Source organism: Cryptomeria japonica, chromosome 8 (assembly GCF_030272615.1).
Source record: "Cryptomeria japonica chromosome 8, Sugi_1.0, whole genome shotgun sequence".
NCBI classification, from domain to species: domain Eukaryota; kingdom Viridiplantae; phylum Streptophyta; class Pinopsida; order Cupressales; family Cupressaceae; genus Cryptomeria; species Cryptomeria japonica.
Window position 1 is genome coordinate 378,132,364 of NC_081412.1, and position 15,868 is coordinate 378,148,231.

Consider the following 15,868-nt stretch of genomic DNA (forward strand, 5'->3'; position numbering starts at 1 on the left):
TGAGTTTGCTGCTGTTTGTTGGTCTTAGCCTAGTTGTCTTCTTCCTAGAAATCATTTGCAATCAGTCTCGAGTCTTTCCATTGAGTTTTGGAGGAGTTGTGTGCATTTTAGTGTGGTTAGAAGTTGCTGGTTTGTGTTATGCAGCTTGCTGGAAAAGTATATCAGATTCTGAAATTTGGAGTGTGAGCTTGTTTTTGAGTGTAGTTGGTCTTTCTAGCTTGTGGAGTGCATTAAACAATTATTTTGCAGTAGCGGACAGTGATATCTGTAATATGAGAATTCATGCTATGTAATGTAAAACTGATTAGTAGTACTAACAACTATCTTATTTTGAATTATATCACAAGATCCACTGAATAAGTGGAAGAGGCTGGCTTTGCCGCCTATCTTATCTTATTGTATTTCAGTCCTCTCGCTGCATAAGTGGTTGAGTGATCTATTTCCTTGTTTGTAATAATTGTCCTCCCACTGCATAAGTGGTTGAATGTATTTCCTAGTTGTAATAATCATCCTCTCGCTAAAAAGTGGTTGAGTGATTCTCTATTAGTTGTTCTTGCCTGCTGGACAAGCGAAAGGGGCTGGCTTGCCGCCTGACATTGTAATTTCAGTTGATTATTGGAGCTAACGATCCCCTATTCATCGTATGCTCTCACCTTCGCACATTGGGCTCTTGGTGATCAAAAAGTGGAAGGGTTCTCTTTCAGCAGTATTGAGTTTATATTTCCTAACCTTAGCGGGTGTTCGTGATGTTTGAAAACTGGAAAAATTGAAAAAAAAGAAGGGGATATTTCATTTGAATCCAAAGTTATATGCAAAAAGACCTAGTAGACTTCTTCCCGTTGATGACCATAAGGTGAAGAATGGTGTCATGATGTAATGTTCCCAATTAATATTTTTAATTTTTTTGCAAACATTAGTATGATGTGTCCCTTTTTCAGTCCATTCTAACATTCTTAAAAACTCCAACTTTCTTAGAGAGTGTCAGCTTTATCGAAAAGGTATTCTAATGGTGGTAGTGTAATATTCCTCTTAAATTTTTCCCAATTATTTTCAGATTGCAAGCAATACAAACACCCGTTAGGGTTCGAAATAAAATCCCAAATCTTGCGGAAAGTAACCCTTCCACCTTTTGATCACCAAGAGCCCAATCTGGGAGGGTGAGAGCATACAGTGTATAGGGGATCATTAGATGCAAACTAAAAACTAATTTTAGTATTGGGGCGGCAAGCCAACCCCTTCCACTTTTCAGTGGGATATGGAGAATATTGAAGATCACTTGGCGGTAAACCAGCCAAGGACGATACAAGAAACTGAAGAACAATCACTCTACCACTTATCCAGCGGGAGGACTAAAATGAAATTACAATCAACTCGACCGCTTATGCAGCGTGAGGACAATATTACAATATTCAAAATAGGTGGCAAAGCCAGCCTCTTCCACTTATGTAGTGGGACTACAAGCAATAAGCCAAAAGATAGCTGTTAGTACTACTAACTAGCTTTATGGTGCACATTATGGATTATCAAATCATAAGATATCGCTGTCCAAAAGATAGGTGGCATGGCCAACCTCTTCCACTTATGCAATGGGACTAAGAAAGAACAACACCTTGTTGTTAGTACTACTAACCAGCATTACAAAACATATAGAATGAAGAATCAAGTGCTGATAACAAGTCCACCAGCTGCAACAACAATAGGAAATCACTCCCCAACCAACATAAGCAACTCACACCCAAAACTCTCCTTATACACAAGTATGCAAATCTGAATATCACTAACACGCACAAAAAACACACAGACCAGCAAGCTACGAACACCCCAAATTGCTCATAACTTCTCGAAATCAACTCCAAATTGCACAAAATCAAAATAAAATGAGAGATATAACATAGACAACACAATTAGAACCTCAAACCTGCACCGTGAACACCACAAACAGTCTGCACGCAACCCGACGCAGCCAAGGAAAGGTACAACCCAACTGAAAAGTTCGACTTGCTACCAAAAATCCAAATCAGCGTTTGACAAGCTACAAAATGTTGAAATTCATCGCCCAAGGGGTAGGAATAGATGGAGCCAATGCCCAGAACCACACGTCAAGCACACAGGGAGCCATGAGCAAAAAACACCTTTACACACACGAACCAACAACATGAAAAAACTCAGAAAATACTCCAAACTTTTGAATATGAAACAGAAATATGCATGTTTGTCCTTCAATCTGCTCTCTTGAATGAAGAGAAGTCTCAAGATCGATTAGTTGCTATCTCTCAAGCAAGAAATCCAGCAAATGCTAGGAGGTATGCTTTCCCCGAAGCTCAATGTAAATTTCGGCAGCACTTCGTTATATTTTCTTCATGAATGCCAAATGAGAAGCCAAACTCTTATATTTATAGACTCGGAGATTCAAATTCATCTTCAAATGGTGCCCAAATTCTCAAAATCTCATTTGAATTTCATTTCAAATCACCACATGACTTTGGCGTCCCCTTTCTAGGCACAAGTTCGCATTTTTCCCAAGGTGAACACTTTGCACATAAAAAAACATTAAAACATGAAATATTCCTCTTTTTTTAACGCAAACTGACTTAGGAAATAATAAGTTTTTAAGTGAAGGTATTTTTCCTTAAGTCGACCACACCAACAATTTAATATTAAACTTTAATATAAAGTATTAATATTTAATAATTCACTTGTAAATCAATTACTGATAAAGCCAAATTGAACCATGAATTGTGGCGCTACAAACCATCAAACTGAACTATGCTGTGGCTCAATACTGAACTGCTAAAAATGGAACTGCCAAATATGACACTTACTAAAAATAGTAAGTCCAGAATTCTCTTTGGAACATAATGCATGTCATACCCCTGTGAAGCCTTCAGAAAACCGAGAAGGAATCCATAGTTAGAATCGTAGAATTTCCACTAGTCAAGCATCAAACAGGCCTCACAGACCCCCTCAAAAGTAGGAAACCCTACTTTCTGCTTCCATTTAGCCTACAGGCCTCCGGAATAGGCTAATGGCCCACTGAAATTCTCCTCACTAAGAAGGGGACATTACAGGTAGAGAGTTCTTAGAGCTAAGATGAGTAAAATGGTAGAGAGTTCTTAGAGCTAAGATGAGTACAATGGTATTCTTCGTGTGTGGATCCGATACATTGGGAGCACTCCACACTTCTTGGAGAAGCCCATCATTTTAGGAGAGCACCAACTTTCACGTGGACTGATATCCTATGCACTTAAGCTATTGATTGTGTGGTCAAGTTTCATATTTTGGGATATTTCAATATTTTCCTTAAATTTGGTGATTTTGAGAAACTAATTAAATTATTAAATGGTCAAGTATTTAAGTTGTCAAAATGTGGTTAAAAGAGAACTAATATTTAATTAGTTAAAAAGGAGTTATTATAAGGAGACATAAAAGTGACTTAATTTTGGGTGCAAAGGTAAAGTTGAATTAAAAGGTCAATTAGGTAGCAAATTAAAAAGGTTATGAAAAATAATAGTGTATAAGGAAGTGAATTGAGAAGACAAAGGGCATTCTTGGCATTTTTATTTGTAATTTCCAACTTTGGAAGAGAGCAACTATTCATCTTCAACCCTAGGGAAGAACCCCTACAATAACCTCCAATGTAACAAGTAGACCGAACAAACTCTTCTTTGTTTCCCAATCCTGTAACTCAACTGATCTGCATATGTTTTGAAGCATGAAATGAGCTTTCCAACCCCCTTTTATCCTTTTTGTCTTATAAGTCTCCCAATTGAGGTTGTTATAAAAATCAAGGCCTGTTGGTTGAAAATTTTGTACACTCGTGAAAGCAAACACAATTGTGGCTTCAACCACAGTGTGTGAGTATGAAACTCTCCTAATTAAGGGAAGGCTCCCCCTATCTATCTAAAACTGAAATAAAAACAGGATGGGACAGCAGTCTTCCTTCTTTCTTCAAGGAAGCCTATATCCTTTTCTCTCCTTAGAAAAGTGATAGCAAGAAAATGTATAATAATGGTAACAACTTCAAATGAAAACGAGAGAAAGGAAATGAAGTTTCCTGAAATCTCAAAGACTCCTGTCACTTCCTTTGGGACGAGACAACAATATCAAACTCAAAGACTTGACTATTGGAAGTCCTATCTACCCTTTGCTATATTAAAATTTACAACGAATAAAAGACAACAGCTCAAAGACTAGAATAATCTATTCTTTCAACACAAAGACAAGAACTAATGCAAGCTCAAAGACTTGCTGCTATTTCTTATCAAACAATAATTTTTCCTCAAGAATAGACGCAAGCTCAAAGACTTGCTGCTCCTTCTAGAGATTTTCCTATTTTAATTAATCTTCTCTACTTGCAGCTCAAAGACTTCAAATCAGATTAGACTAAGCTCCTTTAGAAACACTTTGCATGGAAGAAATAAAAAGATTCAAACTCAAACATGTAGCTCAAAGACCCAAAACTTGAGTAATCCTTTTTTATCATTCTTCAAAACTTTCAATTCACATACATAAGCTCAAAGACTTCTTGCTGTAAATTTGGCAGAGTTTTTGCTTGCTATCCAAAAGATAAATATTACAATAGACCCGTCCAGTATTTATAGAAGAGGAGCCTTGAGAAAAAGGTGGGAGGATCCTAACTAACTTGAGAGATTCTCTCAACCACCAAGACTTATTCAATAACTAACTAAGACTTATTCCAACTACAGTCCTAATCGGACACAACTTGTAGTTGTCTTACATGTAATTACAAAAGTGCAAGTAATGTGTAACTTGCTTTTTACAAAAAATATTTTTACATGTAACTTGTCAAAACGAAATTACAAATGCATAACTAAAACTATTCCATGTGTCTAAAGACACGACTCTAACTGCATCATCCTTTATCTGTGATGATCTTCATGTCGCTTCAGGATGCTAGAAATTGAAGTATTCTGGATTGGTAAAGACATCTTGAACTGGAACGGGAACTTTCATCCTTATCTTCTTGCTTGGGGTAGTACTGGCTTTTCAAGAGGGAAAGGGCTGCCTTCCTCTTTTCATGTCATGAACATCTTTGTCTTGAAAGCATTTTATGCTCTCAACCATGAATTGTTGTTGTATCTCTTCTTTGTATCATCCTCCAACCTTGAAATCCGCTTGCAAAATAAGGCCCATGCCTTAATCCATTGATTTGATAGATCGTGTGTGCAAACCGGACTGACAAGGGAAGAGATAAATTGATGCGAAAATGGGTTCACAAGTGAATTTCGGGTTTTAGAAGTTGCGTTACATGTGTGGGAAAAACAAGAGCATTAACTTGCAATTGTGGAGAACGAACATGCAACTTCATATGTGTAATGGGTAACTACAAGTTTGCAATTGTAATTGGAGCTTTAGAACTCATTTTCAAGTGTTTTTTGAGTGCATTTTGGACCAATTTCGGGTTTTGGATGGCTGACCGCAAGTAGACTTTAAATGGGGAAAATGAATTAAGGTGTGAAATGAGTGGATGAAATGGCATGTACGGATGATGTAAATGAATATGAGTGAAAATGAAAATATTTTGGGAAGATCATCTTCAAGAAAATGGGAAGAACTTTCAACATGTAATCCGGTTCTAAAAACCCGAAATTGAAAGAATGGGTATTTTTCATCTTTGAAACTTGGAATTTAAACAAAAGATGGTTAAATTTTTTATCTGTAAGGGAAGAACAATTATTTTCATCCAACTTGTAATCGGGATTTAAAATCCCGAATACAAGTAAAGAGGGAAAATGGGGAAGAACAATGCAATTCTAAAATTGCTTATCAAGGGGGAAAATCTCTCTCACAAAACCGATTTTTGGGGAAGAACCAAAATATTTACAAATTAGAAAAATGAAACAAGAAGAAAAGAAATCTTACCTTGCTCCAATCTGAAAATGCTTCTTCAACAAGATGATTAATCTTTGAAAGAAGGAAGGAGAACTCTTAAAGAGAAATTAACCGCATTTCAAAACCCTAGCCACGTTTTTGAAAAAATGCCCAAAACTGAAAAACGTGGTGTCAAATGCATGGAAAATGGCATGGAAAGTGGCCAAGACTCTTTCTAACCTCAACGCCTTAGCATACCAAGCCAAAACGATTCATAAGATTGCTGATTCGTGGCATCTTTAATGAAGAAAAACGTGGTTTTTTGGCGAAAACGTGTTTGCTGTTATAAACCTAAAAACCAGCAATCTTAACCTCCATGTGGGGTGAAAGGTGTCTACCAATGCATGAAAATAGGGAGGAATCCAAAACGCCTTCTATCTCCCAAAAAATCTCCACAAAAATTTGCTTAAAACCCTCAGAAAAACGTTTTTCCTTGCAATTCGGGTTTTTTGGAACCAATAACAAGTTTTAATTTGCATGAACCAATGAAAATCGGGTTTTTTGGAGGAAATAACAAGTTTAAAATTTCACTTTTTCAACATGTTAGGCAAAATCGGGATTTTTTGACCAAATAGCAAGTTTAAAATGTCAAAAATGCACTTTATAAGCAAAATTGGGTTTTTGGAAACAAAGTGCAAGTTTTAAATTGTCATTTTTTCATCAACAAGGCAAAATTGGGTTTTAAAAATGCAATTACAAGTTTAAAATTCTCAAAAATGCACTTTATGAGCAAAATCGGGTTTTTTGGAGAGCTATGCAAGTTTAAAATCACTTGTAAAGGGGAAATAAAATCCCTACAACAAGTTAGAATTGCTTGCACACATGTAATGGGGGTTTAAAATCCCTATTACATGTAAAAACCATTGAAGTAGGGGTTTTTGGAGAGAACTACAAGTTTACTTGTAACTTAACCAAAAAATCCCTATTTTAACTTAAAAAAGATCAAAAAAAAAATAAAATAAGACAAACAATAAAAGGGAAATTTAAAACAAATTACAATTTTTCATTTTTTAATAAAGTGCACATGTAATAAGATAAAAATTTCCCTACAAAGACCAAAACAATGGAAATCATTAAACTTGCAGTTCAAGAAAAATTCTCCACCTGCAGTCGGGATTTTAAAACCCGATTGAAGGAAAGACATAGCAAATGAACCTAGGATTCGACAAAATTCGAAACGTAGTTCGAGGATGGACTGAGGATTAAGCTAGTCCAAGGATTAGTCGAAATTTTGCCTCGTGAAGGGTGCCACAGAGTAATTTTTTCCCCATTTTTTCACAAAAATTTCATGTAATGGTCCTTCATTTTTGAAAACAAAAATGAGGACAACAACTGGCTTTGACTGGGGAGTTCTTTCATTTATCCTTCAAGATTGTGAAAGAAAAGAATCCAGAACTCTAAGTGCCTTCCTCTTATCCATTGGGCCACAGAGTCAATCAAAGGAAAAAGTAAAACAAAAAGACAAAATACCAAAAGTAAAAGACGCAGACGACCAAAAGGATGATATGACTGACGCAAAGAACTAACTAAGACGCTAACTTGTGCAACTGCACTTATTGAAAATAGAAACCTACCTATCCTAAACTAGCCACAATTAAAGCTTTTCAAATGAAACCATTCACTGGCTCAGCAAAATAATTGCCTTTTTTCAATAACTTATAGTACCTTGCATGATCATGAGCAGCCACAACCAATTGAAGAATAATCGATTGCACCAGAACTTGATGCAACACTCCTTGGAAAAGATGAACAAATTCACCTTCCTCTTGAAATGAATCATATGCACTGCTGCTCCAAAGTAGATTTTTGATGCCAGACTGCTCTTGCTTAGCTGAAAATGCATGTTTGGACTCTTCAACAAGTGTATCTACCGGCTCAGGAACAAGTGAAACCTTTGTCCTCCCATTGGCTTCCAACCAAGAAAGATGTCTGATTGGACATCCTCTTGATGGGACAAAAACATAATTCTTCTTGCTGATTACATCTTTATCAGCTGCTTCTTCAACCATAACCTTATGCTGGACAGAGAGATCTTCATGTGATTCAAATGAAAACATGTCTGCATTGCATTCCTTAGTATGCTGTTTACAAACTTCAGATTTGAGAGAATCATCAACAAGATTTAAACAAAACTCTTCTATAGTACTCATGAAATGATCCTCATCAAGTTTTGGGGTAGATCTCTTATGCATGATATGTCCAAGTTCATGACCTTGGAACACGAATGCATTCATTTCAACTTGATTGGGACCTTCATGCATGCTCGTACAAAAAGAGAATTCCTCTATAGAACTTTCTTGGGGACTTGAACCAATATCAAAACCTCCATCTTGGAAAATAGACTCTTGATTTTCATCTTTCTCAAGCTTCTCATGATCTTTTAACTTATGAGATATTGGTTCAACATCAAAGCTTGAACAAAATAGTTCCATTTCATCCCAAAATGTATCCTCTTCAATATCTTCTTTACTCTTTTGAATAGGAGAGCTGAAATTTGCTTTATGACAACTCTCATCAAACTTTCCAAACTTCAAAATAGAATTGTCTTTATGTTCATAAATCATCTTTTCACATACCATGACATGATTGTCCTCCTTTACTGACACCTTGGAAGAATGGCTTTCAACCTCTTGTTGTGCATCGTCCATGGTATCTGGCATGGTCCATTCTTTTTGTTCATCAGCTTTCTGGAACTGCATAAACCAGATTTGAGAGTCGCAAGCTATGTCTGCTTCCTCAACTTCTTGGAAGAGACCAACAAGATCACTTTGTTCAAATTCAGAATCCTCCACTGTTGCATTTTTTGGTGGTGCCTCAAGAGAAAACCCTTCTGGTGATGAAGGAAGCTTATCATGATTTTCAACTACATAACTAGGAGAAATATTTGGGTATGGCCTCCTTGGAATGTCTTCATAAGGGGAAGAGAATACACCTTGAGCTATTTGCCTTTTGAGGGCAATCAACTCATTAGCCAACTTCTGCACCATGGGATCTGTTCTCTTGGTAGCCCATGATCCCAATGAAGAGATTTCTTTGGACCCATTTGATTCTATCTCTATCTTACCAGCAAGGATAAGATCATCTTCAATATCAATTGCCAAAGCTTGCGCTGCTGCAAGGTCTCTTGGAACTTCCCTTCTCAACAAAAAACATACTTCTGGCACTTGAGCATTGATGAAGAAGCACTTCAAATTTGCAGTGGTAGGCTGAGCAACAACTGGAATTTTGTTACACAACTTATTGAATTTAGCCACAAAATCCCGCATGGGTTCATGTGACTCTTTTTTCATTTGAGCCAATTGAGCTAATAATGCATGCACATCTTCTATAGGCTTGAACCTCTCTTCAAACTTGAATTTAAGTGTCGCCCAAGATATAATCGAACCGGCAGATAGGTTATAAAACTAGTCAGCAGCAATACCTTGGAGAGTATCTACAAATAGCCTTACAAATATATCTTCGTGTTCAACACCATGAACACCGCATGCAATATAGAAAGCAGTAATGTGTTCGTCAGGGTGTTGTTGTCCATCTCCAAAGAACTTGGGAAAGTTCTTCCTCAAACCATCAGGAAGAGCATGTAATGGCGGAGTAAGATTCAACGGACCAAAAGCATTCCCCCAAGGACCTTGAGCAGCCATCTTACATGTCCTTGGTGAAAGCTTGAGAAATTGCAAGAACAACGAATAGGATACCAATATACATCAAACAAAAGCGTGAGGCTTTTGGATGCGTATTGGTATTTCCAGCAGAAACCCAAGAAAAGTTATTTCCTTTTTTTAAAATCGGCAAGACACTAGTCTTCAAACGAAAGCTTGAGGCTTCCGAATGCGTCCATGTCCCCAGCAGAGTTGCCAAAAACTGTTGGTTGAAAATTTTGCACACTCGTGAAAGCAAACAAAATTGTGGCTTCAACCACAATGTGTGAGTATGAAACTCTCCTAATTAAGGGAAGGCTCCCCCTATCTATCTAAAACTGAAATAAAAACAGGATGGGACAACAGTCTTCCTTCTTTCTTCAAGGAAGCCTATATCCTTTTCTCTCCTTAGAAAAGTGATAGCAAGAAAATGTATAATAATGGTAACAACTTCAAATGAAAACGAGAGAAAGGAAATGAAGTTTCCTGAAAACTCAAAGACTCCCATCACTTCCTTCGGGACGGGACAACAATATCAAGCTCAAAGATTTGACTATTGGAAGTCCTATCTACCCTTTGCTATACTAAAATTTACAACGAATAAAAGACAATAGCTCAAAGACTAGAATAATCTATTCTTTCAACACAAAGACAAGAACTAATGCAAGCTCAAAGACTTGCTGCTATTTCTTATCAAACAATAATTTTTCCTCAAGAATAGACACAAGCTCAAAGACTTACTGCTCCTTCTAGAGATTTTCCTATTTTAATTAATCTTCTCTACTTGCAGCTCAAAGACTTCAAATTAGATTAGACTAAGCTCCTTTAGAAACACTTTGCATGGAGGAAATAAAAAGATTCAAACTCAAACATGTAGCTCAATTCTTCTATAGAAATTTGCCTAAAATCCTCAAAAAAACGTTTTTCCTTGCAATTCGGGTTTTTTGGAACCAATAACAAGTTTTAATCTGCATGAACCAATGAAAATCAGGTTTTTTGGAGGAAATAACAAGTTTAAAATTTCACTTTTTCAACATGTTAGGCAAAATCGGGATTTTTTGACCAATTAGCAAGTTTAAAATGTCAAAAATGCACTTTATAAGCAAAATCGGGTTTTTGGAAACAAAGTGCAAGTTTTAAATTGTCACTTTTTCATCAACAAGGCAAAATCGGGTTTTAAAAATGCAATTACAAGTTTAAAATTCTCAAAATGCACTTTATGAGCAAAATCGGGTTTTTTGGAGAGCTATGCAAGTTTAAAATCACTTGTAAAGGGGAAATAATATCCCTACAACAAGTTAGAATTGCTTGCACACATGTAATGGGGGTTTAAAATCCCTATTACATGTAAAAACCATTAAAGTAGGGGTTTCTAGAGAGAACTACAAGTTTACTTGTAACTTAACCAAAAAATCCCTATTTTAACTTAAAAAAGATCAAAAAACAATAAAAATAATACAAACAATAAAAGGGAAATTTAAAACAAATTACAAGTTTTCATTTTTAAAAAAAGTGCACATGTAATAAGATAAAAATTTCCCTACAAAGACCAAAACAATGGAAATCATTAAACTTGCAGTTCAAGAAAAATTCTCCACCTGCAGTCCGGATTTTAAAACCCGATTGAAGGAAAGACATAGCAAACGAACCCAGAATTCGACGAAATTCGAAACATAGTTCGAGGATGGACTGAGGATTAAGCCAGTCCAAAGATTAGTCGAAATTTTGCCTCGGGAAGCGTGCCACAGAGTAATTTTTTTTTTTCATTTTTTCACAAAAATTTCATGTAATGGTCCTTCATTTTTGAAAACAAAAATGAGGACAACAAGGCCCAGATATTTGTATTCGTGAACCACTTGCAAGGGGCTTTCTCCAAAATCAAAATTTATTTGCTTTATTTTTTCTCAAAGTAAAGATCGTGGCCTTGGTTTTTCTAATGTTCACTTGCATTCCCACCTCCTAATAGAATAGCTCTAGATCTCTTAGGTGTTTTTGCATACAATGAGATGTTTTTGCCATGAGGATGAGGTCATCTGCATAAAGTAGTAACTTTACCATTGAAGTGGCTATGGAGGATGTCACTGAGTGTTATTTGTTGGTTCTTTGAGAATCATTCAATTATTCAAGCATGATTATATTAACACAATCGTCATCAATTCTGCCCACAAAGTTAAATCCTAGAATAAAAAGGAAATGCCTTTGAAAAGAAAGAGATTTAGTCACACATTTCTCTTGTCAATGATCGCACTTGTCAATCATATTTAATCCTAGGATCAATGATTCTTGTGGGAAATTTCCATAGCTTGTTATACTTATTTTACATAGGTAGTGAAGAGAACTATTGGCTAATACTTTTTCAAGCTGTAGCCACTATTGTAACTTGGCTTAAAGAAACACTTGGCTGCAAAGTTCCTCGATGTTAACTGCTGTTTCTTCTTATGCCTTGTGAAATATTTCAGCTGCTAGAATTTTTAGATTATCTTTTCATGATAATTGGCTAAAGCTCCTCTAATACACTGAAACAAGGGCTGTCATGGTTTAAAATAACATTATGTAGTAAAGACCAGCTACATCAATGATGCATTCTTCTTCAACTTCTCACATTGTAGCCAAGATTTAAAATTTGAAAAATAATACTGCAAGGGAAATACAACTGATTATCACACAATCGTCAGCTTCTCTACTATGCAATTTTCTATCCTATTGCAGAGTGCCTCCCTAATGCCCACCCTAGATCATGTTTTTCATACCCCTTAAGAGACAATTTTGTTCAAAAATCTTATTTTAAACAGTCACATAAAGGATACCTGTATCACACGATTAAGGGATAAAACTTCAACTTTGGTGGTATTTAATTTGACAAGAAAGCATGTTGGTACTGTTTCAAATCAACAATGAACAAAAACATTATAATTATAATAGTCAGTGCGAGCCTATCTACATGATCAATCACATTCTGATGCAGAGCATCATGGAAAACCAATCAAGAACCTCAAAACAACCACAGAGTTCCAATTCTAGGGTGCTCATTGACCCATTCAACCTGCAACTTTTTTAGGTTTGAGGCATCTAAGAATATTAAACTCATCTCACAAAACCAACTCATCCAATACCCAATCAGTCCTTAATCCATTCAAGACAAAATCCAACATCTTTCAACTCAATGAGCATCAACATTATCAAGATTCACAACATCATCTTATACACCTTAATCGAGGTCACATTTACAACTTGATTTCATTACAAGATTTAGGCCTCAAAGCCTATTTGGCCACAATGCCAATCAATCGCAAAAACCATTACCTCCTACCTTGCAAGAATCCTCCACTCTATCCTTTTATCTCACATCCTTCAACTTTGCTGTCCTCATTTTATTGTCTGCACACAAACTCAAGGTCCATCAATCCTCCATAACATCTCCATGATCCTTCCATTGCTTGCAATAATGTCAACTTCCAATAGTATGATCAGCAACATAACAATGCCATAGTCCTCCAAAACCTGAAACATATCTCATTATAACAACCTCAGTACTTTCCACATCAATGAATATCATTTACCAACTTCCTTGATGATTCATGAGTCCAAAATCCAAACCAAAACAAACAAGAGTTTCCATTCTTTATGACAGTTTTGATAGTACTGCACTCTGTCGTCCAGAACTTTCAACTTGGAAAATATTAGTCCAATCGCTCTGGTGAGTTTGTGGAAAACTAGGATGAAAACAACATATACAAAATTTATCAAGATCCAACGGTTCAATCAAAATTTATGTCCTCTGTACAGAGACAGTTTTTGACTGTCACAGAAGAACAAGTGAAATGTAAGTTCAGTCTGCCTAGGTACCATCTTTCTCCCAAAATACAAAACCTTTTGATCTCAAACCAAATTAATATGAAAGTAAATCAAGTATATTACCAAAATCCAGAAAACCATGAATTTTCAATGGATAGAATCAAAGATATGAATAAACCCTTCACACTAACCCTGTCCATGAGGGTTTTATGACAGTTTTGAAAGAAACCATTCAAAATTTCTTTATATTTCATGGCAAGGGCTAAAAATGAGTTCAAATCAAAGTTAATTCATTGTATCAACATTTCCAATCGAGTTTAGGGTCCATCCAATCCATTTGATAAGACAAATTTCCATTAGAGCAGCAAATACAACGTGACTGTCAACATAACTGCAGATAGAGGGTTATACAAAACAATATTTCTTCATTCAATTCACTTTACCAGTGGAGAATAATACATCCATTCCTTCTTCCTTCTTTCAGAAAGTCTCACATGAATACATACATCAAATTAATGACCAAAACTCTGACTGCCACTTTCAAAACCTGCAGGAACCCTGTGACAGTTAGAGGGTTTAATGGTCAAATCCTTCCAAACACACCTCTAAACCTGTCTACTCTTCAAACATGACCAATACACAACATATATACCCTCCATGATTGGTTTTGACAGTTACAACTGGTTTAAGACCGAAATCCACCTTTGTGCAACTTTGCAATATATGAGTTTTTGCTTGACAACATTTAATGCCACAAATGACAACTTTGATGAATATGAACTCCAAACTTGTAAGACTTCACATGAACCTTCCAAATACATCAAAATGGACTTCAGATGACCTTTTACAACCCTTTTATCCTTTCATGACTCTTTTATACAAATTTGACCATATAGACCAATTAGGACCTTAATACACAACTTGAGCAACTTTGGACAAAATGGCTCATTTAGCCTTACATATTATGATTCAATGGACTCAAATGACCTTAATACATTATGAAGGACTCAAATACAATCAAATTGCTCACATTATGACTTTTGACCTCCTGGTATACTTGTGTGCTTAGGTGCCTCTGCACCACATTCCCTATTGATATTAGCCACCCAAAACAGTTTCTGCTTGCTCCAGCTAACTATAAAGCATAAAGCATCTACATATCATATCAAATATGCCTGTAGGAATCATGCGAAATAGGCATCATGTAGACACCATACTGAATGTATAGCCTAGCTTCTAATTCAGTGACAGACTTTTGCATTAAGTAAAAATCCTGATCATCGCTGCACAGTTTAATCATGCAAGTTACTGATTCACGTCTCTCTAAAAGGTTAATCTTGTATACAAGAGAATATCAGAGGAGTACATATGTAAGTTACTCTTGAATTTGGCAATATTATAAGAATGAAATGGTAATCCAATGGAAGAAGCTCTCAACAAAAGAAAACTGGAAAATATGTTTGAAATAAAAATAGGAATAATTACATAAAAAATGTAATAATATTTGGAATATAAACATAAATTCAAACAAACTAATGTAGGAAAACAAAAACACTAGCTTGAGACTGTCATCCTTTATATCATAATCTTGAAATGAAGATATTCTATGTCAACATGAACCAAGTTATTTTCTCACGACTAATATATATACAACTATTGGAAATACATGTGGAGATTTAAATGTTCAAAAAGAACAAATTTACTAAATTTTTAACTCTTTGTTTGCATAAATTTTTTTAGCTTTAAAAACACAAAAATGCTCCCAGGATGAATATACGAAAAAAACAGTACACCTGGAATTGAGGTAGTTTGGAAAAGGTCAATTCTTTTCAAGGCCTCAATAGTGTAAGAGTTTGTACCACCAGCTAGTTGAAGAAAACCTGACGTCAAACAAATTGAATAGAAATATCTAAGAGACATGACACGCTGAAACTTTTAAAAAGTGGTTATTTTCTTACTAAATATAGTTTCCTTCAAAGAATAATACCTGGAGGACGGTTTTTGTTCTCAACCATGCGAGCAGCAAAAGCTACAGCTTCCCTTGTAGCACCTTTCCCAATGTCTCCACTCATTGGACGCCCATCCAACTGTAAAATTTGTTAATTTCATAAGAGAAATCATGACTTACCTATAATGAAGAATGTTTAAAAGTGAAATGCTTCTGTTATACACGGTTTAGAAAATGGCAATAACATAAAAATTCAAACACACAATAAGTTTAACACAGATTTGTATGCTTTTATAATCAAACAATAGTAGTTCACAAATGTAATTCAACAAGCACATGATGCCCTAAATAGGAAACTACCAATGAATATAAACAATAAAGTAATGAATTCCCTGATTCTATATAATCTCAATTCAATTCAGTTCAAGCAAGGCTTCACATATTATTAGTGGTGGACTTTATTTCAGTTTCTACTATAAGTAGCCAAACCCGAACTGGTCCTAACCCGAATGTTATTTCTTGTTATGACTTAAGGGGATGACTTGAGGTGATAATGTATTATTTTAAGGCATAAGGTTTGGGTGCCTAAGTTGTA

At 35.7% G+C, this 15,868-nt stretch overlaps 1 protein-coding gene across 4 annotated transcripts in view; it reads right to left on the reverse strand.

The window, feature by feature from the left end:
- LOC131062658 (uncharacterized) overlaps positions 1 to 15,868 on the reverse strand; it is a 314,377-nt gene that overhangs the window by 36,903 nt on the left and 261,606 nt on the right. For all 4 annotated transcript variants that reach the window (XM_057996370.2, XM_057996371.2, XM_057996368.2 and 1 more), the window contains 2 exons: positions 15,313 to 15,412; positions 15,119 to 15,205 (listed from right to left, as the gene is read on the reverse strand). In XM_057996370.2, the coding sequence (XP_057852353.2) occupies positions 15,119 to 15,205; positions 15,313 to 15,412 (187 nt within the window). The remainder of the gene's footprint in view (positions 1 to 15,118; positions 15,206 to 15,312; positions 15,413 to 15,868) is intronic.